This window comes from Hirundo rustica, chromosome 14 (genome assembly GCF_015227805.2).
Source record: "Hirundo rustica isolate bHirRus1 chromosome 14, bHirRus1.pri.v3, whole genome shotgun sequence".
NCBI classification, from domain to species: domain Eukaryota; kingdom Metazoa; phylum Chordata; class Aves; order Passeriformes; family Hirundinidae; genus Hirundo; species Hirundo rustica.
In genome coordinates this window covers 6,376,201-6,401,798 of record NC_053463.1, presented here as the reverse complement: position 1 = coordinate 6,401,798, position 25,598 = coordinate 6,376,201, and the positions used below count along the sequence as shown (strand labels likewise).

General features: G+C 58.7%; 3 protein-coding genes across 3 annotated transcripts; 2 read left to right on the top strand and 1 right to left on the bottom strand.

Moving 5' to 3' along the window:
* Positions 1-154: 154 nt before the first annotated feature.
* Positions 155-6,536, top strand: LOC120759340 (cationic amino acid transporter 2-like). Its single transcript, XM_040078505.2, has 12 exons — positions 155-187; positions 1,319-1,691; positions 1,779-1,934; positions 2,191-2,359; positions 2,603-2,739; positions 3,104-3,326; positions 3,781-3,917; positions 4,261-4,363; positions 4,495-4,637; positions 4,966-5,132; positions 5,690-5,798; positions 6,225-6,536. Exons 1-12 carry the CDS (start codon positions 179-181, stop codon positions 6,377-6,379), a joined length of 1,881 nt encoding a protein of 626 aa, XP_039934439.1. The 5' UTR covers positions 155-178; the 3' UTR covers positions 6,380-6,536.
* A 1,905-nt stretch (positions 6,537-8,441) lies between these two features.
* Positions 8,442-15,948, bottom strand: CCDC69 (coiled-coil domain containing 69). Its single transcript, XM_040078506.2, has 9 exons — positions 15,861-15,948; positions 10,834-10,903; positions 10,273-10,433; positions 10,000-10,075; positions 9,739-9,812; positions 9,400-9,501; positions 9,111-9,230; positions 8,769-8,866; positions 8,442-8,619 (listed from the first exon to the last, which is right to left on the bottom strand). The coding sequence occupies exons 1-9, from the start codon at positions 15,906-15,908 to the stop codon at positions 8,451-8,453; spliced, it is 918 nt and encodes a 305-aa protein (XP_039934440.1). The 5' UTR covers positions 15,909-15,948; the 3' UTR covers positions 8,442-8,450.
* A 4,742-nt stretch (positions 15,949-20,690) lies between these two features.
* GM2A (ganglioside GM2 activator) lies at positions 20,691-25,584 on the top strand. Its single transcript, XM_040078634.2, has 4 exons — positions 20,691-20,946; positions 22,745-22,897; positions 23,738-23,920; positions 24,034-25,584. The coding sequence occupies exons 1-4, from the start codon at positions 20,836-20,838 to the stop codon at positions 24,187-24,189; spliced, it is 603 nt and encodes a 200-aa protein (XP_039934568.1). The 5' UTR covers positions 20,691-20,835; the 3' UTR covers positions 24,190-25,584.
* Positions 25,585-25,598: the final 14 nt, after the last annotated feature.

Sequence of the window (25,598 nt, the reverse complement as noted above, 5' to 3'; positions counted from 1 at the left end):
TGTATGATTTGGAAGGCGTTGTGGGAAAAATATTTCTGCATAGATTTCCCATTGTGCAGCCCGGAGCGGTGGTCAGCGGGGGGAGCGCCAGGGTGCTCCCAAAAGGGATTTAAGGGGAGAGCAGAAGGGGGCTGGCCTGGTGCTTGTTGTCCCCACCAGCTCACTGCTGGAGCAGAGGATGGCTGGGGTGAGTAATTTGTTTGCAGGAGAAGGGAAAATCACCGGGGTGAGCTGCCCTGGGCGGGAATGGGGTTGTGCTGCTGGGGGGGGGTGGGAGGACAGCAGCTCCTCACCCCCGGGGCACAGCATTTGTCCTGGAGATTGGAGCTCCCTGTTCCACCAGGAGCACCTCACCCTGCGGGTCTGGGTGCCAGGCAGGGCTGTCCCTGTCCCTTCCAGTTCCACGCCACAGCAGGGATCACGTCCCCTCTGCCACAGGGATGTGCCCTGGACAGACAGGGTTTCCAGCCAGCTCCTGTACGTGTAAGTAGCAGATTGTGGCATTTGGAGTGTGTGGCACAGCTTTTGCTTTGCTGCGGGGTAACCTGGAGGTCCTGGCAGCACCGTGGGATGTGAAGGCAGCTTCTCCAGTCCTGGAGCTCCTGCGAAAGGATGTGCAGGATGGGGGGAAATGCACAAATCCCAGGCATGCCATACCGAGCACACCTTCCCCCAAGCACAGATGTCACACAGTTCGGGGTTTCTGCCAGGCTGACATCCCCACTGGTGTCCCCAGCAAGACAAAGCATTACTGCACAGGCTGAGGGCCCAGGGGATCCAGTCTCCCCTGAGCTGTGCCATTGACCCGCAGTTAGAGGTGCTGTGGGAGCATGTCCAGCTGAGCAGGTGGGTCCTTCCTGGTGCACTTCAAGGCAATTTCCAGGAGCAGAGCATCTCCCATCCTTCCTTCTCTGGCATGGGTTCTGCATTTCAAATCATTTCAATGTCAAAGCTGAGATAATCCGGTCAGTGTGTCCCTGCTGGGGAGGCTGCTGGAGCAACAGGAGTTTCTGAGCTGGTAGGGGGACAAACACGTGTCCTTGTCCCCTCTCACAAATTGGACAGAGCCAAACAAACCCCAGTCATGCATAGCTCCAGTTGTCACTGGGGATGAGAGAGCAGCACAGCTGCCTGAACCCCATCTTGCTCCAAAGTGGGCAGAGACAGAGAACAGGCAGCACCCAGCGAGTCCAGGAGCACTGTGTGGACGGTGGGAGCTGCAGGCAAACCACTGAGGCTGGTTTGTGTCACATCTCCAGGGCGGTCAGTGCCCGTGGGGCAGCAGTGTCCTCACTCCTGCTGCTTTCCTCCCCCGCAGATGCCGTGCTGGGGACGCCTACGCTCTGTTCCGAAGCTGCTTTCCCGCAGAAAACGAGTCCCAGGCAGCTCGGAGGGCTCCAGCCTCCGCCGCTGCCTCTCCACCGTGGATCTGGTTGCCTTGGGAGTGGGCAGCACGCTGGGGGCTGGTGTCTACGTCCTGGCAGGGGAGGTGGCCAAGAGCAGCTCTGGCCCGAGCATCGTGCTTTCTTTCCTGGTCGCAGCTGTGGTGTCTGCCCTGGCAGGGCTGTGCTACGCCGAGCTTGGGGCCCGTGTGCCCCTGGCTGGCTCTGCCTATCTCTACAGCTACGTGACAGCGGGCGAGCTCTGGGCCTTCCTCGCTGGGTGGAACCTGCTGCTGTCCTATGTCATCGGTATAAGGCTGTCCTGATCGCTCCCGCCCCTGGGTGTCCTCTGAGACCTCCCAGGAGCACCAGAGCACAGCCAGCACCTCTCCCCAGGTACAGCCAGCGTTGCCCGGGCCTGGAGCGCTACCTTTGACCAGCTCCTCGGCAAGAAGATGGGGGAGTTTTTGGGTGCTCACGCAGCCATGAGCTCTGTGGGGCTGGCAGAGCACCCGGATGCCTTTGCCGCCGGCCTGGTGGTCCTGCTGGCAGGTAGGATGCCTCTTCCTGTGCCACCCTCCATCAGGTGTGATGAGCTCCTCACCCCACCGTGGGCACTTCAGGATGGGGCTGACTCCTCGGGGGCTTTGCTGTTTCCCTGAGCAAAGAATGGGGAATGGAAAGGGAATCTGGGGAAATCTGCAAGTTGCGCTGAATTTACCACTGCCTCCCTTTTCCACCCTCCCCAGTGATGTCTATCCTGGTGTCATCCGGTGGGCTCACCCAGTTTGGATTTTTTATCTTCCAGGGCTTCTTTCCTTCGGAGTGAAGGAGTCCACCATGGTCAACAAAGCCTTCACAGCTCTCAACGTTCTCGTCCTGCTCTTTGTCACAGTGAGTGGCTTCATCAAAGGCGACACCAGCAACTGGAATCTCAGGGAGGATGACCTGCCACGGGCAGCTGCCCATGAGGCTGGGTATGAGGGGCTTCACTCTCCCTGTGCTGCCTTCAGAGTGGGGTGGGGAGTCAACCCCCAGTGCTTTATCCCAGGAGATACCATTTCTCCGTTTCTCCCTGTTGGCAATGTGTCAAAGCCCTAAGCACTGTTGGGTTGATGCTGCAGGCTGAGTGGGTTGGATGGACTGTTCAGCTTGTCCCCATGCTGGGATCCCGTTGCACTGACCCCCCTGCACTGCCCGACTCTTCCTCCTCCTCCCAGGAACCAGTCCATGGCTGACAACGTGACCAGTGCCTTTGGGGTGGGAGGCTTCATGCCCTATGGTTTCACTGGGACCTTGGCCGGAGCCTCGACCTGTTTCTATGCCTTTGTTGGATTTGACTGCATTGCTACCACTGGTAAGTGAGGTAGGGGTGCTGCTGGGGACACCCTCCCTGCAGGCTGGGGGGCTGTGGCAGGGACTGGCCCCACAGCTCTGGGAACTGGTGTAAGGCTGGGAAATGGGCACATTCCCAGCTCTATGCTGCAGCCACTCTCTCCTACCCTTCCTAAGAGTCCACATGGAATGTCTGGGTTAATCCTGAAGCAGAGACATTCTCTATCCCAATATCCCTGGGCCCAGAACGTCTAGTGGTCCTTGCTAGAAGGTCTCTGTCCTCCTTGGGGGGATATAGGATCTGCTCTCCAGCCTGGGCTGGGCTCTTAGCATGCCATGCACATTAAATGAGCATCTGTTCCTACAGCTGAGCTTGTCCTCCCCAGGGGAAGAAGTGAGGGACCCACAGAGATCCATCCCCATGGGCATCATTCTCTCCCTCCTCATCTGCTTCCTGGCCTACTTTGGGGTGTCTGCTGCCCTCACCCTGATGATGCCCTACTACCTCCTGGACACCATGAGCCCACTGCCAGTGGCTTTTGAGTACATTGGCTGGAGCAGTGCAAAGTACGCCGTGGCTGCGGGGTCACTGTGTGCCCTGACCACCAGGTGAGGGGTGTCCTCTGATGCAGTTCTGTGGTTCAGAGCAAGGTCCTGGAACTGTAACACGTCCAGGAGATATGCCCTACCCCTTCCTCCTGAATTCCTCCTTGCTTTTCCTGCTTGGCCAAAATCCCTTCCACACAAACCCTGGTGTACCCACCTTGGCCCTTCCTGTAGAGCAGCCAAACCCGTTGGCATGCCACTGAAGGAAGTGGCCAGGTGGCAGCATGTCCCCAAGAGTGGGCTGGGGTGTTCTGGCATGCACAGGTGACTGCGGACATCTGTTCTCTGATGCTGTTCCTCATGTGGTGGTGAGGAAGGTGATGATTTTGTTAGATGGTCTTGAGAAGGTTATGGGCCATGCAGATGAACAGGAGCTCCCTTGGAGGGGCAAGAGGCAGGATGGCAGCTCCTGGATTCCTCCCCTCTTCTCCCCCATCTCCTCCCCCCTCCCATGCAGCCTCCTGGGCTCCATGTTCCCCATGCCGCGGATCCTGTATGCGATGGCTCGAGATGGGCTCCTCTTCAAACCTCTGGCCAAAGTTAGTCGCCGTCAGTGTCCGGTGGTGGCAACCCTGGTGTCTGGGGGAGTGGCAGGTGGGTGCGTGCTTGGCTTACCCTTAACTGTGAGCAGGGCTTGGTGGGGGTTCTCCTTCCCTCTAGCTTGCCTGCAGCTGTTTGAGCAACATCTGTTCACACAGAGACGGATCTCCTCACGGAGGGTGAGGACCATTTGGCCTCGATGGTGTCCCAGGCACTGGTTCAGCCTCCCTGCACTGCTGGGCAGGAGGTGACAGGACGCAAAGCATCACCAGTTCATCGAGGTTCTGTTGCAGTGGGTGTCAGGGGGACATGGGGTGGCCAGGAGAGTATGACTGAGGTGGGCACAGCAGCACTGCCAGCTCTGCTCAGAGGCTGAAAGGGCTTCTCTTCCCCACAGCTCTCCTGGCCCTTCTCTTCGACCTGAAAGCCCTGGTTGACACCATGTCCATTGGCACACTGCTGGCCTACTCCATGGTGGCTGGCTGTGTGCTGCTGCTCAGGTGAGACTGCTGGGGACAGGGGACAGGCCTCACCCAGCTCCTGATGTGGGCCTCGCCTGGGACAAGGCTCTGGCCTGGGTGCACTGCAGGTGCAGGTTTATGTGCGTTGATATCCAATGTCTGCTCCTCAGGTATCGGCCTGAGCCCGGCCCTTGGGACGCTCCTGCGGGGAAGGTCCCGGCTGTGCAGCTCTGGTGGCACCACCTGGTCCAGCCGCCCCCCCACGCCACCCCTGGCTCATCTGCTGTGGTGGTCTGGGCTCTGACAGCTGTAGGTAAGTCTGGGAATGATGGATGGGCTCTACAGGGAGCTGGCGTGGGGGTCCCACGGGGGACATCCCTGCTGCAGCAAGGGCTGGCAGGTTCCTGCCCAGTGGGAACCACCCAGCAGCAGATGCAGGCTCCTTCCTGCCCTCACTGGAGTGCCACACAGCTGGCTGCCCCAACGGGACCTCAGGAAACCTCCTGCTGCCTCTGCTTCCCAGACTGGAGAGAAAAGCTAAACCCACCATGAGGAGGCACCCAGCCGTGTCCCCGGCTGTCATTTGTCCCACCACGGCAGCCTGGGAGAGGGATGGCCCTGACACTGTGGTCCCTCTGCAGCTGCCCTGGCCTGTGTCCTGAGCTGGGTGAGCACTGCTGGGCTGCCCTGCCTGCGGGCTGCGGGTGCCTGGTGCATCACAGCTCTGGCCCTGCCTCTCCTGGGGATCCTGGCAGCGGCTCTTCTCATCTGGAGGCAGCCCCAGAGCCGGGACAAAGCATCCTTCACGGTGAGCACCCAGCCCAACCCTTGGGGTGTACCCAGGAAGAAGGACCCGGGGCACAGAGAGCAGGGAAGCGCTGCAGCCCTGTGGGGAAAGGGGGCATTTGGGGGTGTTCCCTCAGCTTTAGGGCAAGCACGTCTTTGCTGCATCCACATGGATAAGGTACTGCTGGAGGCAGCATGCAGCTCGTGGGGTTTACCATAGGGACCGTGAGGGTTCTTCCCCCTTGACCTGATGGCTGAAGGAGCGTCTCCCAGCTGAGCCCCGTGCCTGCTGGGGAATCAGAGCTGCTCTTCAGTAAAAAGATACCTGGCCTGAACACCTTGGCTTAGCTTTATGGGTGCTTTGCTGCCTCTCACCTGAAATCCTGCGGTACCTCCTGCCCCAGTGCAGAACTTGTCAACCAAAACACCCTCCACAGGCATCCCTCTCCAGCACAGGCTGCAGTCAGCTTGGATCTCTGAGCCTCACAGCCAGGCTGGGCTTCCCCTTGCCTGTGGACAACTAGCCAAAGCAGCGAAGAGCTGAGTTCAGCTGTGGAATTCACCTTGTGCTCCCTGCAGGTTCCCTGCCTGCCCTTCCTGCCTCTCCTCAGCATCTCCATCAACACTGTGCTGATGGCCGAGCTCAGCGCGGCCGCCTGGCTGCGGTACCTGCTCTGGATGGCTGTGGGTAAGCACGGCCTCTCTCCGGGTCCCGGAGCTGGCACCAGCCCCTCCGGGTGGAGCTCTGGCTGTGGTACCTGCTCTGGATGGCTGTGGGTAAGCACGGCCTCTCTCCGGGTCCCGGAGCTGGCACCAGCCCCTCCGGGTGGAGCTCTGGCTGCGGTACCTGCTCTGGATGGCTGTGGGTAAGCACGGCCTCTCTCCGGGTCCCGGAGCTAGCACCAGCCCCTCTGGGTGGAGCTGCGGAGGTTTGAGAGCCCGTGGCACGGGTGCTGCTCTGAACAGTGGTGGGGAGGGAGGGGATGCTGCCCTTTGTTGCGGTGGGAGCACGGTGCCCTCTGATATGTGGCCCAAAGGAACGGGCGAGTGCTTGGCGGCTGGGAGGGGAAGGAAGAGAGACAGCCCATACACACCCTGTTCTGCCCTTTGCCAGGTTTCCTCATTTACCTTGGTTATGGGATCTGGCACAGCACTGAGAGCCACTGGCCCGAAGGGATGGATCCCCGGGAGCTGCCGGGAAGCAGAGCCAGGGATGTGGCCCTGGAGCCCCACAGGACTGCCCTGTGCCCACCAGCTCCAAGGCAATAAAAGGGGATTTGCAGCTCCTGAGTGCCTGGCTCCCTCCATCCTGTGCCCAGGGGACCCAGGGGACAAGGAAGCCCCTTGGGCTGTGGCTCCTGTCCCACAGAGGGGGCCAGCCCTGCCAGAGATGCAGGAGCTGCTTCCCCGAGTCTGGTGAACCTCTCTGAGCAACCCAAATCCTCAGAGCCCCTGCAGAAGGAGTTCTGTTTGGAGAGGATAAAGCACACAAGTGTTTTTGCTGCTGTTACTGGCTGTGGCTTTGGTAGTTTTTCATTTGAAACCTTTCCCTGCAGCTCCCCACAGCCCCCTTGTCCTTTCCCACCCTGCTCCTTCAGCTGCTCACAATGGGACGGAGGCTTCTCGTGCTGCCCTGACCCCCCGTTTTGCCTGGGCACCCAGCCTGAGCTGAGCTATCATTCCCACCATGACTGCCAAGGTACTGCCTGGTCCAGGCTTTTCCCTTTTCATCATGTGCAAGTCCTTTTCTGCACTCATTTATTCCTCCTCCTCAGTTCCCAGTGTCCCCTCTCCCAAAGTCGGGCACATTCTTCCAAGTCCCATGCAGGATCTGCCCCAGTTTGGGGCACTGGGACATGGTACCAGGTGTCCAGAGCAGGATCCCAGACCCCACCAGCCTCATATCCCTTAGTCCAGAAATCCTGGTCCCCTGAGCCATTACCAGGCAGGATTTGCTGGGGCATCCCCTGCTTTGATGCCACAGCACCCAGGGCAGGCACAGGTGATGTGTGGAGCAGAGGATGCCCTGACATGGTTCTGACACAACAGGCTCCCCCATTTCCCCCTCTGGTCACCCCATGGAGGTGTGTGGGTAAGAGCTGGACCCCACATCCATGTTGCCTTCCTGGCTGCCCATTCAGCTGCTCTATTCCTGATAAGGGTCAGCACAAAGGACGGAAGTGGCTGTTGCAGTGGCCCTGACGCTGGGAGGGTCTGCCCTGGGCTGGGAGCCCATTGAAACGAAGGAAAAGAGGGAAGGAGCAGGAAAATGGGGATCGGCCTTAAGGGCCTCATCTGGAGCTTCCTTGTTGAGTGTTTGTGGTGCCAGCTCCCACCCTTCCCCTTCTGTATGGGGAGTGGAGCACACAGCCCCACTCTGGGACGCTCCTGCACCAGCCCCCAAACCACTGACACGGGATTCCTGAGGCTGCTGCTTCTGACAGGTTTGTAATCCTTACAGCCAGAAGCGCACACACACACACACACACACACACACACACACACACACACACACAGAGCCTGGCTAAACAGCCCCGGGGAGAGGACAGGCCTGTGACAGCCCCAGAGCAGTGACTCCCACCACACTCGTGCACCCAGGGGAAAGTGCTTGTGTGCATCCAGCCCTGACCCCCAGCCATGCTGGCAGCATCTTCCCTGCTGGGGATGCATCTGCTCGAGCAGAGGGATGTGACCTGCCAAAGCCTGATACCCCCTGGGAGGATGCTCTGCTCCCTGAACGTGCAGCTCCAGCTCTGTCCAGCCTTTGGGGGAGAAGATGGCACTGGCAGTGCAGCTGATGGGCAGTGCCTGGAGCAGGGCCTGGCAGACATTTACTGAAGGTGGAGGAGGTGATGGGAATAGGAGGGCATGGGTGGGAGCCCTGCCAGCTCTGGTTGTCACCACATCCCCAGTGCCCTCCTCATCCTCCCGGTGCTTGTTCCCATCCTGTCCTAGTAGCCTCCTCATCGTCCTCATGCCCCGGGGCAGCACTGGTGCTGTTTTATACTCAGAGCCAAGCGCTGGGTCAGATCCGGCCCAATGCAAGTCTGCATGTTCTGGCTGACCCCTTTCAGCCCCAGACAGCCCCTCACCAGAGGAAAGGGTGCAGGGGCTGCATGGGTGGGAGGCCAGAGTCCCTCTGCAGCCCCGCACGGGCTGGGGAAATGCAGGCAGAAGTGTCCCGTGAAAGGCTCCATCGCTCCGGTCCATGGGGCGCCCCGAGGGCTCGGCCGGCCCGGAGCCCTGCCCCGACTGGGGGGCACTTGCGAGAGCAGCCCTGGGCTCACCGGGCTGCAGGGAAGCCCCGGCAGTCCCCCGGCAGCGCAGGGTGCCGTCGGTGCTACGTGGCGATGAGGGGCACCTCTCCGGCGGCCACGGCGAAGGGGGTGCCGTCCCCCGCGTCGAGCACACGGTACAGCAGCTCCTCCTTCTCCCGGCGAGCCTGATCCAGCAGCTGCGCCTCCTTCTCCAGCGCCCCGCGGGCGGCCTGGAGCTCCTCGGACAGCTGCCTGCGGGCACAGGGCGCACACGGGCTGCCGGAGCCGCGGGGCAAAGCGCCCGCCCGCCCCTCTGCTCCCCGCCGAGCAGCCGGTGGCACCGCGACGTGCTCCCGCAGTGCCACCTGTCCCCGCGCATCGGAGATGCCACCGGCGCTTACCTCGCCATGACCAAGTGGTTCTGGGTGCGGATTTGCAGGTCCTCGTTCTCCTGCTGGAGAGTTTTCACCTTCTCCTCCAGCAGAAGGTTCCTCTCCTCCTGGAAGAGGGCATGAGGGTGAGGAGAGAGTCGGGAAGCACTTCTGAGCCCCCTGCCACCCCATTTTGGGTGAAATGCTGGTCTGGTGGCATTGCTCCCACATCCGCTCCCCACGCCAAGAGAGGAAACGGGCTCTGTCCGCCTTTGCTCCAGCTGCAGTTTCTGGGCAGAATTTAGGTGGGCAGAGGAGCTGAAAAGAGGAAAGCCCACCTGTGACCCATCCCCCCCCCCCGTTTCAACCCACCACGGTCTCCAGGTGCAGCAGCTTCTTGTCCAGGGCGTGGATGTGCTCGTTCTTCATCTCGATGACGAAGTGCAGGCTCTCCAGCTCCTGCTCCCAGAAGGGGCTGGGGCTCCCGTGCTCCTGCAGGGCCATCACTTCTGTCCAAGGGACCTCAGCACCTCCCCAGGACAGGCTTTGCTCCCCTTTTCAGCTGTCCTGTGCTCCCCCCTGGTCCAGCCCCACCCTGCCAGGGTCCATCAGAGATCCTTGGTCCCACAGCAGGTCCCGTTCCTGACACCCCTCCCTGCACCTGGATGTGCTTCTTGTAGTCTGTTCTCTGGAGTGACTCCTCCACCCGCTTCATCCTCTCCTGGAAGGATTTCAGCTGGGAATTCAGTGCCTGAATTGTCTCCTAGGAGAAGCAGGGAAGAAGCAGAATGAGAGGTATCTGGGATTTCTTTCTGAGGCTGGGAGATGCTGGGCTGTGGTACCCAAATAACACCAGGGCTGGAGGAGATGGCATGGTCCGTGAGCACACCAGGAACTGAGGTGGCCACTGCAGAACGTGGGGCACCATGGCAGAACCAGCAGAAGGTCCTCAAACCCTCCACAAGCCCCCGCCCCTCCCCAGGGATTTCTCTGCTGGTACCTGTAAAGCTGCCTCAGACCTGTGGTGGGACTCTGTCAGCAGCAGCTTCTCCTGCTCATGTGCTCCCTGGAGCTCTGCGAGGGAACGTGAGCTGAGTGCCACCAGTGTGGGGACATTGGGGCAGCAAGCCCCCCCTGAGCCCCACAGTGCTGGAGAGCAGGGAACAGCATCCCAGTGACCCCACAGGCAGCCAAAGGGACACTGGCAGTAGCGGGGAGAGGGGAGGGGAGCTGCAGGGAGCCCTCCTGCCCTGGAACGCACCTTGCAGGATTTCCGTGTGCTCTCTCCTCAGGGCATCAAGCTGTTCCTTCAGCTCCAGCTCTTTTCTCTTTTCCACCTGGGAAGCAGTCAGATGAGAAATCCCAGAGTAAGGGATGCAGAGCTTCACTGCTCTGGACTTCCTCACCCTTTTTTAGACCCGTCTTTCTCCCAAAAATGGGAGAGCCCAGCCCAGCATGTGCCAGGGAAGACCTGGCTGGTGATTTGCTCCATGCCCAGCTGCTGCCTCCAGCTGCACCAGCCCTTCCAGCTGACCTGGATCTCAATGTCCTGGGAGATGCTCGCAGTGCCTGCCTGACCAGCATCCCGCAGCTGCTTCTCCTCCTCCTCCTGGCCTTGGAGGAATCTTGCACTCTCAGTCCACTCCTCTGTCCGCGCTGCCTTCTCCCCATCCTCAGGGAGCAGGGAGGCACTGGCTGCAAGACAAACACGGCTGAAACAGCCCTGGCTGCCTCCTGCTGTCGGGGCTGCCTGCACATCCTGGCTAGCTGAACCTGCCTGTGCCATGGGCGGGGTTCTGCACTGCCCTCTTCCCTCTGGAAAAATACCTCCCTCCATCTCAGTGGTCCAAATTAGCACTAATTGGGATGGTGCTGGCAGGCTCAGAGAGGACACAGAGCTTGTCAGGTCTCCTGTTCTGGGGATGACCTGTCTGACTGAGAGGAGGGGCTGCCATTGTCTCTGGCATGCCCTGTTTGCCCTCCTGCACCGGCCTGCACCTACATCATCCCCATCCTCCCTGGTGCCATGCTGCCCACTGCTTCCTTAATATCACTCTGAGAAAGCAAAGCAGGGGAAAATGCAGTTTTTGCTCACCATTCTCTGTCTTCAAGGCTGAGAGCTCCTGGGAAGCCGGTCCCCTCTGCTGCTGGGCTTTTAGCTGTCTCTGGCAGAGAGAGAGGGGGCTGGAGCAGGGGGGAACAGAAGAGGGGCAGGTGGCTGCAGGCACAGAACACCCTGCACTGAGCCCGCATCAGCTCTGCTAAAACACAGATCCCCGGGGAGCACTGGTCCCTCCCCAGCCCCCTGCCCCCTCCCAGCCCTGAGCACCCATGGGTGTGCATGTACTGATCATCAGGCAGCCTCAAGCTCCTGCCAACTCCCTGCATCCCAGACAGTTCAACAGGTAGCATTCAGCTGGGGGTATGCTCACAACATCCCACCGACATGGTGCTGGTGCAAAACGGGCTCCAGCAGCAAAACATTTGGGGGAGAGAGCAGGCCGCCCTTGGCAGGGCTCCAGCTTCGGCACTCGCTTGTCCTGGGATGCTCAGGTCAGTCTGGTCCCTGGCACCTTGCAGCCCCCCAAACACACGCCTCTGCCGGGGCCTGACACAGATGGGCTTTGACACAGCTGGAGCAGGAGTGAGAAAGGAAAAATAATCATAAATCAGAGGCGATACAGCCCCTGTGCAGGGCTGGCAGCAGGCGAGAGCAGGCGGCGGCCAAGCAATGACCTCAGGAGCGCAGGAATGTGCTGCACGCTCCCGCTGCTGCCACGGGGCTGAGATAACCCAGAGCCGGGAGCTGCCTCCAGCAACACAGCTCCGTGGGATGCCTTCCAGCCCTGCATGGGTTTAATTTAGCCACTTGGAGGGGAGAAAAAAAAAGAGAAAAAAAAAGAAAAAAAGAAAAAAAAAAAAAAAAAAAAGAGTGGATATATTTTTATCAGTCGCTGAAAGATAGAAGGAAAGCTCGCAGGCTCTCAGGCTCGGCCTTGCTGGCACAGGGCAAATCTGGTCCCAGATGCTCAGCTGTGCTCCTGGTTAGGGCATAGATGCGAGGGGTGAGAAAATTCACCTGAAGACACGCTGCTGCTCTCCAGAACCGGCAAAGCTGCCGCTAAGAACACCGATCCCTGGGGGAAGCAGCCGCGCTGCCTGCGGGGAGCCGGGACCCGCTGCGCCGGCCGCTCCCCGGCTCGGCCCCGCGCACGGCGGCGCGGCCAAATACAGCGCGGGTTAGGGAGCCTGGCTTGGGAAAAAAGGCAAGGGAAAGCAAACAGCCGCCCTTGTCTCCGCCTCCCCTGCAGCCCCCCTTCTGGAGCTGGAGGGAGGCGCAGTTCCAGGGAGCAGGAGAACTCCAAGCCCCTGGGAAGCCACGGCTTTATCTTCCCTTCTATGGCATGAGCAGCCGCGGCGTTGAACGTGGCCCAGGCGAGGGGGCGAGGAGGCGCCCGGCAGGCAGAGTTCACAGGGCTCGTTCTCCTTGTCCGTACAGCTCACCCTGAACGCGGGGGTGCCCTGGGATGCTGCTGAATCCCGGCTCACCTGGCTGCAAAGGGTCCCCAGGAACATTGTGTCCCCTGGCACACCTCATGCCGGCGTGCATCTCCCTGGTATTGAACGTACCCGTGTCCTGTAATGTGTTTTGAAGTCGGGAGATAGGGCCAAAGGGAGAGATGAATGAGACAGTCCAGGCTCTGCAGTCCTGAGGGCATCGTAGGAGTCCCAAAAGGCCTCCTCCCCTAGACCCACACCCCATATCTCCCCTTTTTTTTCACTGCCACAAAGCAAAGGCTGTGTAGGAGGACCCTCCTGGCGCAGGGCGTGACACAGACCTCAAGGGTTTTGGATGATCTCAGCAGAGCTGAGAGCAGGATGCTGTCACCACCTCCAGGAGGGACCCCAAACCCCCAAACCAAACCACGTCTGCCGCATTTGTCCTGCTCACTGGCAAAAGTGATGCCTAAGGACAGAGAGCCCAGGGCTGGTCACCTCCATAGCACAGGCAGTGTCCCCAGCACAGACCCAGGGAATCTTCACGTCTCTCCCACACCCCAAATCCAGCAGGATGGGACCTCAGAGCCCTTCATCCTCTAAAGGAAGATGATTTGAGACACCTGCACTGAACTCAGAAATAGCTGAAGCAAGCAACAGGCTCACCAGCATCAACAGACAAATCTAAATACTTGCCCTGAGGCTATGAGTGAGGCACCTTGCTACCTCTAGGAGCAATTAAAATAGCTCTAGAGGTAATTTCAGTCATAAGCACTCAATTGTCTTTTGGGATAAAAGCTCCACCTCCAGAGTAAACAGCAAAACTTGGCCAAAAGCTCTGAGATACGGAGGGACTTTCCGCTGTCACTTCCAGAGAAGCTTTGTGGCACCCGAACCTCTGGTATCGCCCCGGCGCATTTTGGAGAGCTGGAAAATCATCCTGGAATCCACTGTGTGTGGAAGGGGAAGGTTGGGAATGGCTCCAGCTGGAAAAGCTTTGGCCAGGGGAAGAAGCAGCCTGATACATCCTGCAGGTGGGGGCCATCCGCAGCATAGCTTATCCTGTAAGGTCTTGGGAACCTCTGCCAAAAATACCTTCCAGCTATGAAAAAGCCAAAAGTATCTACATTCTTAGAGCTAAATATTTCTAATAGTCTGGAGCAGAAATGTTTATGGATGGATTAACAGGGATTTCCAACAGGACCTGAGTCATGTCCAAGGGTGCTGGGGCGGGGAGCACCCGTGCAGAGCAGCTGGCACAGTGTGGGCAGCCGAGGTGGCTTCAGCCTCTGCTTCAGCTCTTAGCGTGAGGTGGGGTTTGGGGCTGTATTTTTCTTCCTCTTTTCCTGTTTTACAAGTACATTAAGCAATTCAACCATGCAACCTAGCAAAGGAAATCACAAAGAGTCAGGAAATGAGTATTTAAATCCTGGGGAGGAGGTTTTGCTTTGTGGCTGTGGAGAAGGGGGCCAGGATTTGGTCCATGACTGTAACACCTCCCAGGACCTGCAGCAGATGCTCAGTGCTGCCAGAGCAATGCTGGCACAGGTCCCTGGGACCCGTCTTTAACCCTGCTGCTGTCTTTCCTCCAGTGATGGTGACGTTGTGTTAGGAGGTGATTATCACCTCTCCTACAGTCAGATCTGTGCCGCAGACCGTAGGCAAACACTTCACACTGTTGACAGCCCCGAGTTTTGCATTCTGACCCTTCCCTGACTCCTGGTGCTACCTCGGTTCCTAGCACTTCAAAATAAATCCACCCCAGCCCTGGAAGGCGGCCAAGCCTCAGCCCTGACCTTTTGGGAAGGCAGCTTGGCCTCTCTCATGCCAGGTCACGCGAGCGGTGACCGTGAGTGGCCAAGCATGGGTGGATGGAGCTGAAGGGGAAGGAAACCCCAGGGACAGCGCCCGCAGCTCAGGGCTGGGTTCTCCCTGTGCCTCCCTTATCACCCTGCTGCCTGCAGACTGGTGCCAGGGATGGATGAGGCTGCCAAGGCACCTCCCCCAGGGCACACAGTGGCTCCTGGTATGTCATCCACCCAGGCCAGCAACAGCTCCTCAAGGTCACCCCAGACCTGGGGCTGGCCTCAAAAGCCTCTGCAGGCCCCCAGCCCCATTAGAGTCCCCAACCCCATGACCCGCACATGGCTTCTGGCTGGGCTTTCCCCCGAGGTTTGAATCTACCCCAAGCGACCTCAAGGGACCAACTCTGTGAGTCCAGCCATCAGCAGTGGGAGGTGAAGGTCTCCCATCCTGCCTGTTGGCACTCTGGACACGAGGACATGGGCAGGAGTGGCCCCATGCCTGCCCTTATGCCTTTTAGCCATAATGGGGATTTTAGGTGCTACTTTCAGAATGACTTTCAGTCACAGCAGCAGGGCTGTTTTATGGGTGATAACTGTTGGTGAGCAGTGACACAGGGCTGAGCAGAGAACCTCAAGAGCAGGCAAGTGCAGGAAGGGAGGCATCTGCAGGCAAATGACAAATTTCCGTGTTTCGGTAAATGTGGGGCTCTCGGCACCTGGGGCCTCGGGGCTGTTGTTTCTTCCTGTCCTAATGCCCCTTTTTGAGAGCTCTCAGAGTCACAAACCAGCCCAGAAATATCTGATCTTATGACATAGCAAAGAGTGGGATTTTTTCCATGATGTGGAGAAGCGACCAAGCCTGCAAGTGCCGTAAATAAAGGCACTTGTTGGCCGCAGGGCTGTGCGAGCTCCCTGCCTGCTCCCCCCACACATCCAGCAGTGGGCTCTGTGCTCCCGGGTGGCTGGACTCTCACAGCTGGATCTGCACGGCAGCACCACGGGGCCTTTCTGCCTCCCCTCCTCCCCCTGCCACCCTCCGGTGATCACAACACCCAACACCAGTAAGCACAGCACATCCAGCAGCAAAAACATCTCCCGAGGTCGATGGTGTGGCATTGGGACAGCACGAGCACATCAAATAATAACAATAATAATGACAATAGCAGTCAGCAGATCATTTCAGACCTAGCCAAAGAGCTCTTCAGTACAGAGTGAGTACTGAATATATCAGTACAGTGCTGAGATCTGAGGGGACTCGGAGAGTTCCCCTACAGGAGTGATGCCTTCAGCACAAGGGGACACAACCTTTGGGACGAGGGAGGATGCTGTGGGAGGCTGGCAGAGGTCTGGCTGGGGTAACCCATCCCTGTCTTCTATGGGACCAGCATTTCCAAAAGGCATCATCGTCCCGGATGCTGCAGCCCCGTAATTATAAAATTCCCCCGCTGTCGGGGTGAGCCTGGAGAGGTGCAGGAGAGTGCGGGAGGATTGATGAGGGCGGGCGGGTGGCCGCCAGCTTTCATTGTCCCCGCTGCCACCCCCCCCCCACCGCGATGCCGGTGGGGTCCCACTCAGCCGGGGATGGCCACACCGCCCGGTCCCCGCGCTCCCCGGGGCAGGGAGGAGCCCACGCCGGGTACCCCCAACACCCCTCGTGCCCAGCAGAGCAAAGCAGGACTCCCCGCAAACATCAGCCCCGAGCGAACCCCAACTCCGTCAAACCCCGACAACTCGGTGTACACTCGGTCCCACGGAGCCCCGACCCCGAGCGAAGCCCAACCCAAGCCCAGCCCAGCCCAAAAGCCCCCGCATCCGCTACCTCGGCACCGACGGGGCAGCAGCGCAGGGCGCTGCCGGTGCAGCCCATGGAGCCCCGGCGGGACCCGCTCAGCCGCGGGGCGCGGGGCGCGGCATCCCCCGGCGAGCGGCACCGCTCAGGGACGGGACGGGATGAGCCGCCCCAGCTGGCAGGCAGGAAAAAAAAAAATAATAATAAAAAAGTAATAAAAAAGTCCGGCAGCTGCTGACAGGCAGCGCCGGGAGAGGGTGCTCTGCACCCCCGAGCCGCGGGCAGGGCCCCCGGCCGCAGCCTGCCCGCCCCCGGGGCTGGCCCTGGGCCCCCTCCACCCCGGGGTGTCCCCGCCCTGGGCCGGGGTGCTGCGGGAATGCTCTGTCCCACGGGTCCCCTGCGCTGAGGATGCTCCGTTGTGTGTGCGGGGAAAGGAGAGCAGGACCCCTGCATTGGAGACGTCCTCTCCTGGGCGAGGGGAAAGGGGAACGGGAGCCCCGCACCAGAGCTAGGCGAGGAGCAGGACCAGCTGCTCGGGGGGCTTCCACTGCTGAACCCACCCCAGACCCCTTAGGAGTAGGCATAAGAGTGAGAAAGCAGATCCATCTGGATTTCGCCATCACCCCATAGAGTGTCAGCTTGTGTGGGGGTACTTGTGGAAACGTGGTGGGTTTGGGGTGCTCCTGGCAGGAGCTCTGCTCTCAGGGCTGCTGTGCTGGCTGGAGAGGCTTTGAGTGTGATCCATTTTGCCTGAGGGACTGCACGACTGCACCCTGGCAACCCTTCTCTTGAGCATCCCAAACACCCCAAATGCTGGCTCTGGAGCCAGGGTGCCCTTTTCCAGGAGGAAATCCTACACTTGGGAAATGGGTCCTGAATACACAGGGAAACACATGGATTTGAAAGTGTCCCACCTAAAAAATAAGCTTCCAAATATTTTGATTTTGATGATTTTTTAAAAATGCTTTTTTAATTTTTTTTTATTTAACCACTTCTGAATGACCACATATTTTGACCTGAAGACCAACTGGTGCTACCCAGAACTGCTGAAATAGAAGTGTTTGAACCTTGTCATGAGGCCATGCCTGTATGGAAACATTGCAAGTTTTTGTCAACAAGTTTCTATTCTGACATTTTCCAAATATCCCCTGGGAGAAGTCCAAGCAGCCTGTGGCTCTGGAGATGCCAACACCTTGGCATTTCGCCTGGGCGGCGAGGGAGTGGAGGTGCCTGGTCCTCCTGTCACGCTTGACTTGGAGGTGTTTTTCTTGCCCTGGTAACCCTGGGATGGGGGAAATTGTGAAACACCACTTGGATGGGAGGGTGGGGAAGGCGAGGGGCAGGCCCACGCTGCCCCACGTCTCCGGGGGACTGGTGGGACCAGTTGTCTGCGTCCTCTTGGGTGGGTGCTGCTTAACCTGAGTGAAGTTTTGTGAGTCACGGCAGCTTCTGGCATCAGCTCCCACTGCTCAGAAACCACCGAGAGCTCTCAGTTCTTATCTCTTCCTTCACTTCAGAGTGGGGCAAGTCTCCTTCCCTTCATGAGAATACTTATTTGGGCTGAGTAGATCGCTTGTGGGATAAAAGTCCAAGGTGTTGGTCTCCACCTCTCCAGGGTTAATTAAAAATCCTGGTCCAGACTTCAGAGACTGAAGGCCTACAGGGGCAAGCACAAAGCACATGCATATTTCCAGGCTGAATTTGCATCGTTGGGGCCTTGGCTGCAAAGAGAAGCAACTGTGTGGGCAGCTGATGAGGAGTCTGTCCAGCTGCCATCAAGTCTTGCTGGTGCACAAAGGTCCAGTAGTTTGCACATGTGCTTGTGGAAATTTCTGCTTTTAACTGTGGGGTGCTGAGGGGGTGCTTGGGGATGCCCCCATGCCAAAAAGTGGGGCTCCATATAGGATTTCTCTTCACGATGGCGGAGGAAGGACAGTTTGGTCACATCAGGCTGAGGCATCGAGCCAGCAGGGCAGAACTGGTGCTTGGGGATGGGCCTGTGCAGCAGGGCCAGCTCCAGCACCCCGATGCCCAGCCTCTGCTGCAGGCTCTGGTGTGACAACCCTGTGCTTCCAGAGATCGCTGACTTTTGGAGACACAGCTGCCCAGACCATGCTACGTCCTTCCTTCAGCCTGTGGGTACCTTTGCCTTTTTGGCTGCCTGCCTTTTTGCCAGAGCTCCCTTTTTCTAGCTTGATTCTAGCAATTCCTCTGTTTTTCCAGTCTTTCCTGTGGGAACTGCTTGGGATATGGGCCTGCCAGACAGGTCTTTCATCTCAGCCCCGCTTTATCCTCCTCTGGCCCAATACACTGAAAACTTGTTCCCTTTTCAGGGCAGCACTTAGACAGACACAAACTGCTCTGTTCAGCTGCTTTTGAGCAAAGCAGGGCCTTTCCACGCCATCCTAGGGATAACCAGAGCACCCCGGGGATCTGGGGGGCACAGCGGTCTGGAGGCTGCATGTAGCAACCTGGAGAAAAAGGGGACTGTGGCAACGAGGGGATTTCTGCCCAGGCAAAGACAGGAAAGCAGAGGTGTTCTGCTGGCCCCACCTGAGGCAGCTTCAGCTTGTTTTGAAGTTTGCCCTAATGTCTTTTTTTGGTGTTATCGTGATCTCTTCCCAGGAATGACAGCAGCTGGAGACATCTCCAGGGTTTTGTCTAGAAAAGCGAGACGAGGAGGCTTTATCACATGCTCGGCTGAATTGCCGTAAATGGGATAACAGCTGGAAAGACGAGTTAATTTGTACCGATGGTCATTTAAAGTGTTTGCCAAAGCTTATGGATAAGAAAAGCATTTGTGCAAACTGTTTAAGTGTCTCTTGTGGCTCTCTCTCTGGTTCCAGCTGGTAAGGACTGGGCACAACAGGATGGCTACAAGGCAGTGTCAGTGCCAGCCCTGCATGGTCTGTTTGCAGAGTGGTTCTGTGAGTGCAGATGGGGTAATTTTTTTTTTCCCCCTTGTTTGTGTATCTTATTTTCAGAAACCCAGTCTGGAAAAAACAAAACAAAAAAAAACCCCAAAACCCCAAGAGAGGTGGAGGATATTTTTCTGGAAGGTTTTTTGGTGATGAGCTGGCCTGTGGTGATGCCTGGTAGAGCTGCAGCCCAAGCAGTGGACAGAGAGTGGTCCTGGTTACACCCTTCGGCCCTGCTCATCATTTGCAATCTGTTTGCTTTTGTAAATGAGAGGTAATGAAGTGCTGGCTGCTTTTCTTCAATGCAAATCCAAGGTGTTTAGCCAGGTCTGCTGAGACCTTGTGACTCCTGACTCGATTTTGCACGGGTGAGATAGCTGAAAAAACTGTTTGAATTGGAGAAGTTCTCACATGTGTTGGAGCCCCAAAAAAGTCACAGGCTCTTTTAGTGGGAATTTAGGTCACACATACTTCTGCCTTGAGGTAGTGCAACAATTTCAAGTCATTCCTGTCCCTGCCTGTGCTTTTCCAAGCAAAAAGATGTGGGTTAACCTGTTCTTGCAGTTTTTTATTCTCTTTTTTCCCCCATGGCAAAATGAAGTGGAAAAGGATGGGAACAGGGAAGTGAAACCTTCACTCACAACGGCTGTGAGAAGGAGAAAAGCATGTGGTGCCAGGGGCTCGAGGTGAGGGGCTCTGCTCCCCTCCTAGCTCAAAAAACAATGCTCCTTCTGTGCCCGTGCCTCTCCCCGTGCATCCCTATCCTTATCCCTGTCCTCCGGCTGCTCCAGAGCCTCAAAGTGAAAACTAATCCCAGGGGATAACTTTCCGCTCCGTTGCCGGGTGGGAGGAACGGGCTATTTATTCCTCACCCTTAAGCCTCGGCAGTGGACGAGCGGCGCAGTTGTCGCTGCCGGCTCGGGGTGGGCAGCAGCATCCACCACGTCCCCTGCCTGCTCCCACGCCCTGCCTGCACGCTCCCGCCCGGCCTCGCTGCTAAATAAGGACGAAAGGCTAAAAATAGAGCTGAGACGGGGGTTTGGACAAGCCAGGCAACCTTTCCCAGGGCTGGGAGCAAAGTGGGGAGGCCAAGCGGTGTCTGCGTGCGAGCGAGAGCGGAGCTGACTCTGGGGAGGGGTCTCACAAGTGGCTCCTGACCGTGCTGTGGCAGGGGGGGAACGCCTGGGACCTGCCACTCTCGTGTCCTGTGTGCTCAGCTGGCTCAATCCCCTCCGCAGGATAAAAGCATCCGTCCACCAAAATATACGGGAAAATGCACGTTACTGCGCCGTCCTGATGGAGGGGTACCCGTGTGACCATTCCAGCATGACGGCGGTGCCTGGGGCAGCTCTGTCTGGAAAATGATCCGCAAATCAGGGGGTAGGGATGGAAGAGGGGGTGTTAGACCCAGCATTTTAGATAGACGGGTGGTAGGGGTACTGTGGCAAACTGCCCAGCCAGGGGCTACCCGATGCCAAGCGTCCCCTCCCCCCTGCTCACACACATTGGCTTCGGGGGTCTCAAATATCTGAAATATCTCAAATATCTCTGCTCTTCAGCTGCCACCTGCCCTGTGCCGAGCGCGGGGGGAGCGTGGGGGTCCCGGGTACTGAGCAGAGGGTACCACCCTCGCACAGCCGGGCCAGCCCCGCGTGGGATGTGAGGACAGCCGCAGCTCTGGGTGGAGGAGACGGTCGTGCTGCCCCCATCGGAGCGGGGTGATGTGTGTGCCCCAGGGTGGTGGGTGCAGCCCCCGCCCCCCCCGCTCTGCGAGCTTGGGAAAGCGGCGCTTCCCGTCCCAGCATCCCTGCGAATCCAGTCCTGCGCTTGGCAGCGAAACCGGGGAAGGGAGGGGAAAAAAAAAGAAAGCAAAAGGGGAAGGGAAAATGTGAGCGTCCTCGGGGAAGGGAGGGGAATCGAGCGGTGGGCAGGGCTCGGAGAGAGGGTTCATCCCCTCTTCTCGGGGCTTCATAGACCGGCCGCTGCCAGCCCGGTCCCGCCGAGGTCTCTGCCCTCAGCTCTCCTCTGCACCGCTCGGAGCAGCTCCCCGGACCCGTCCCGGACCGTTCCCGGCGCATTCCCGGAGGATGCTGTGCGCGGCGCTGGCGCTGTGCGCGCTGCAGCTCGTCCCGGCCGCGCTCGCCGGGCCGCAGCCGCAGCTGCTGGTGGAGCGCAGCGGGGCCCGGCGGCTCCGCAAGGTGAGGAGGGACCCCGCACCCCGCACCCCGCATCCTGCGCCTCTCGGGCACCGAGGGGGCTGCTGGTGGCGCTCGGCGGGGCGGAGAGGGGGAAGACTCCATCATCCCGCTGGGATTGCAGGGGACCAGAAGCAGTTCCTGTCCCGTCAGGGTGGAAGAGCCCTGCTGGGTGTGTTTGTGGTTGGGCAGGGGAGTGGGCTCCATGGACCCCCTGGGCGCCCGCAGCCCCCCGCGCTGGGGAGCAGTGCTGGAGGCTGCGGGCGGCTCGGAGCAGGAGGGATCCAGTGTTTACAAACAGTTCTCAGCGCAGAAACCCAGCGGCCTCGTCCTTTGGCTGATCGTCTCCCGGCTCTCATTTTGCCGTTCCATGAGTCTTTTCCAGCCCAGGTTCTTCTTCCCTATTCCCACGGAGTTCTGGGCCGGGCTCATTAGCACGCGCTGATTAAGACACAGACGATTACCACGTGTAACTCTCACGCGGTGTGGAGGGAAATATTGCAATTTATTTTCCAGGAAAGCTGCGCTTGCCCGAGGGAAGGGAGAACCGGTTGGGAAGGCCGGAGGGGGCTCGGTGGGCAGCAATCTGCAGCCACGCACAGATGCTCAGCTCGCTGGAACCTCTTTGCCTGCAGATTCTCGGGCTGGGGGCTCCCAGCTCTTGCTCAATGTCGGGGTGCAGCCTACCCTTGTCCCGGCTTGTCCTGAGCCCTGTGTCCTGCCCTGGGCTGCTCCCGGCGGGCAAGCAGGATGGTGGGATGGGCTGCTCAGCTGCGTGGGCTGCGCTGTGCCCGCTGGGGCTGCCGTGTGGCACCAGGCAATACAGCCTCCACCGGTTCTGCGGCTGCGAGCAGGCAGGGAGAGCCCCACATCACGCCATGGGGACACGGGATGCTCCGGCCAAACCTGCTCGGGGAGGGAGCTGCAGCTGGTCTCTTTGCCACTTGCCTCTGGCAGGCTCAGAGGTGGCTGTTGTAGATAAGTGCTGCTATCCCTCCACCTTTGAATTGGAGTGTCTTTACTGGTGGTGGCTGGAGAAGTTGGTGGGACTTGTAGGAAACAGGGGAGATGTCCCAGCATGACTCTTAAGTGAGACAGGACATGTCCCGCATTCAGGTGATATCTCCTTACATGTGGATTTTCATTATCCCATGGCAATGCTGCTTCCCTGGCTCATATGTACTCCTTTGTAGCTCTGGATCAGGCCCCTGGGGTGTACCAGGCAGAGGATGAGCCCGGCTCATCCAGTCCCTGAGTGTGATTCCTGCTCCTACATGGAACCAGGTGGCTGGAGCTGGTGGATGAGGGCTCACAACAGCAGGGCTGGTCCTGGATGAGGTGGGAGGCTGTGCCAACCCCACAGCCCTTCCAAGGGGATCCCCCCCACACCCCTGCCTAGCATCCCCCTGGACAGTGCAGCCACCACCTGGTCCCAGCTTGCTCTGACCTGTCCTCACACACCTTGCTTGGTGCTGTTGGCATGAAGGATCCATCTTGCCTTGGTCACATGCAAAGTGTTTGGAGGCAGAGCTGAGGCAAGTTTGGAAAACTGCAGCCTGGTGGTCCTCTTTGGATGTAAAGTACATGGAGAGGCACACAGGCAGAGGGTTTCTGTGGTGTCCTCAGTCTCGGAGAGCTGGGAGTTCAAGAACTGGCATTTGAAGGGGCTGAAGGTCATTTTCTGGCTATTTGTGAGCAGATGTTCGGCAGGGGTCAGAGGTGCAGCTCTGGATAAACCTCCTGCAAACACAAGGCAAGGCTTGCCCCTGCCTCTAACTTCTTCTGTCCCTCGGTGCTGCAGGTTGGTGGCTTTGCCTGGGAGAACTGTGGTGACAAGAGTGACCCCGTGGTGCTGCAGAGCCTCTCTGTGGCACCCGACCCCATCAGCATCCCGGGGAGCCTGCGTGTCAGCGCGGCTGTCAAGAGTGGCAAGACCATGGGTTCCCCTCTGAAGGTAAGTGCCAGATGTGCCTCTGTGTGGTGAGGGAGGGCAGAGCTTCCCCAAACCACTGGCAGCTGGGAAACGCCTGTCACTGGGTACAGGAATGAGCAGCCCTTGGGGACGGAGGTGCAGAGGTGAAGGGCTGAGCACACCAGGCTCTGTAAGCCAGAACAGGGCAGTGGGCATGAGGAGACCTGTGGTGGGAGCAGACAGTTCAGCGAGAGCCTCCCAACCTTGCCCCTAGGACAGAAACCACCCGAGTTGTCTCATGACCTGGGGATGTAATGGCTCCAGGAGGGAAGTGAAACCCAAGTGCAATGGGTGCTCCTGGAGGTCATTGCAGCACTTGTTTTTCAGGAGTCAACCTGGCTGCTCCCTCCAAGGACATGCCACGGCATTGCTCTGGGAGCCTTGGGCCGTGCCAGCTGCCCTGAACCACTTATTGGGAAGTTTTGTGGAATGAGACAGAACATGTCTCTTGTCCAGTGTGCATGGGCTGTCCTGAGCAATGCTGTGGTGTCTGTTTGGGCCTGGGACTGTGGGGCGAGTGCTGGGGGGGTGTGGAGCCAGAGCTGCAGGATGGGAGCACCCTGTTTTGGGACAGGCAGAGGAGAGGGGAAGGAGGTAGGGATGTGAGGTGTTGGGCGGTGTTAGCTTGAGGGGTCAAGCTGAGGTTGGAGGAACAGAAGCTGCAGGTTGAGGGGAACTGAAAGCAGGAGGGGGAGGCAGGAGGGCGTTCAGTGAACTCATGGACATCCCAAAGATTGCATGATCAGGAGCTGAGGGGGTTGACCGGTGAGGAGCTGTGGGTGCCCTTGCTGGTTGTGCCAGTGCTGAACACCTTCCCTCCAGGCAGCGCTGGTGGTAGAGAAGGCACTGGGTGACCTCTGGATCCAGCTGCCCTGCATCGACCAGCTGGGCAGCTGCACCTACGATGACGTCTGCAGCATTCTCGATGAACTCATCCCACCCGGCACGCCCTGCCCGGAGCCCCTGCTGACCTACGGCATTCCCTGCCACTGCCCCTTCAAAGCGGTACGGCCAAGTCCCCGCGGTGACGCTGGCAGTGCCACTGGGCACCACTGTGCCTTTGGTGCTGGGCTGCGCTTTTGGTTGACCTCTTGCCTATCTGTCCCCTCTCTCCATAGGGCTCCTACTCCCTGCCAGCCAGTGATTTTGATGTCCCCGATGTGGAACTCCCTTCCTGGATGACCAACGGCAACTACCGTGTCCGGGTGGTTGTCACCAATGGCGGGCAGGAGCTCAGCTGTGTCAAACTGGCCTTCTCCCTGCACTCCCGCTGAGGGGTGGGACACTGTCCCTCCTATCCCCAACGGCTTGGTCCCCTGTCCCTTCCCATCCAGTTGCACCCCATCCTGTCCCAACCCATCCCTGTGAGTCCATCCCTCCTGCTGTCAGGAGGAGGCAGCCCCTGTCCCCATTCCCCAGCGCCTCCTCTTCTGCTACACCCAGAGCAGCCCCTTTGGCTGTTCCTGCTGTCCCCAAACCCATCACCAGGGTGACTCCTGCCTGGACAGGGTGGCCTTGGAGCCTAAGCCCAGCATGACCTGGGGTCGTTAACTTTTTATCCAGTTTATTTTTTTTTTCTTTTTCATTTTTTTTTTTTTCTTCCCCCTTAATCCTATCAGGGCAATTTTAGACAAAAACATTCCAGGGAAAAGCAGTATTTCTTGGAGCAGCCCGTGGGGATGAGGGAGTGTTTCTGAGTGCTAGGGCAGGCTGAAGGGATGCAGCACTAGTTGCAGAGGGTGTCCTTGCTCCCCACCATCTCTCCCTTGAGCACGGGGCTGTTTTGCAGAAGTGTCCCCAAAGGGGCTGCAGGTGACCTGTCCCCATCCAGCAGCTTTGAATCTGCTGTTGCTGAATCCCTGTCCTGCACGGAGAACCAGCTTGGTGGCATGAGGCACCTGTGAAGGCACCTCCCCGTGGCCCTCCTGTGGCAAACACCAGGAACACTAGAGGACAGAAACCACCCGAGCCTCACATGGACATTCCCATTTAAGGGGGACCAAGAGGCTGGTGACGCTCCCAGCAGCAGAAGAGGTTGCTGCTTGATGGCTGCGCTCGCTCCAGAGGGGGACACAAGGCTGTGATGAGCTGCTGGGGCACAGCCTGGCTGAGGACCAGTCCCACTCATCTCATTTTTCCTCTGGGAGTGAGCTGAGGCAGGATGCTGCACTGGGACTATCCTTCCCCTGTGCTGGCAGAGGCACCCAAACGCAGCAGCATCCTGAATGTGCGATAACTGGGAGATGACTGTGAAGACCAGCAGCCTAGATCCTCTTTGGGGGCGTCCCGGCTGTGGCTGGGGATTGTCATGTGGGCAGGCAGCATCCTTCTTGCTGCAGCTTTGGGCAGAGCACGAGCCTGTCATCACTCCCCTGTGCCAGGTGCCACCAGCCACCCACATCCCTTGCTGTCCCTGCCTGCTTGTGTTATTTAGCCCCTCGATAGGGCTGGTCTTCTACAAGCACTTTAAATGCCTTAACTGCTGCAGGTGTTCCTGCACCACGCAGATGTGCTCCCACTGCCTTTCTGTGCCCTCCGCTCGCTTTGTTTCACCCTGTGGCTTTGCCTGAAGAAGCACTAACCCTCTGCTCCTGCTCCCCTTTAGTGCCAGGGCAGCAACCTCCTTTTGGGCAGGTTCTGCAGATTCTTAATAAATCTTTTTACCAGAACATGGAGCTGGTGC

Coding starts and splice junctions, on each gene's coding strand:
- LOC120759340 (XM_040078505.2), top strand. Junction 2,740..3,103: donor TGACTGCATTGCTACCACTG/GTAAGTGAGGTA, acceptor TGTCCTCCCCAG/GGGAAGAAGTGAGGGACCCA. Junction 4,638..4,965: donor CTGGGCTCTGACAGCTGTAG/GTAAGTCTGGGA, acceptor GTCCCTCTGCAG/CTGCCCTGGCCTGTGTCCTG.
- CCDC69 (XM_040078506.2), bottom strand. CDS start 15,908: ATGGGCTGCACCGGCAGCGCCCTGCGCTGCTGCCCCGTCGGTGCCGAG. Junction 9,502..9,738: donor GGTCTGAGGCAGCTTTACAG/GTACCAGCAGAG, acceptor TGCTTCTCCTAG/GAGACAATTCAGGCACTGAA. Junction 8,620..8,768: donor AACCACTTGGTCATGGCGAG/GTAAGCGCCGGT, acceptor CTGTGCCCGCAG/GCAGCTGTCCGAGGAGCTCC.
- GM2A (XM_040078634.2), top strand. CDS start 20,836: ATGCTGTGCGCGGCGCTGGCGCTGTGCGCGCTGCAGCTCGTCCCGGCC. Junction 20,947..22,744: donor GGGCCCGGCGGCTCCGCAAG/GTGAGGAGGGAC, acceptor TCGGTGCTGCAG/GTTGGTGGCTTTGCCTGGGA. Junction 23,921..24,033: donor GCCACTGCCCCTTCAAAGCG/GTACGGCCAAGT, acceptor CTCTCTCCATAG/GGCTCCTACTCCCTGCCAGC.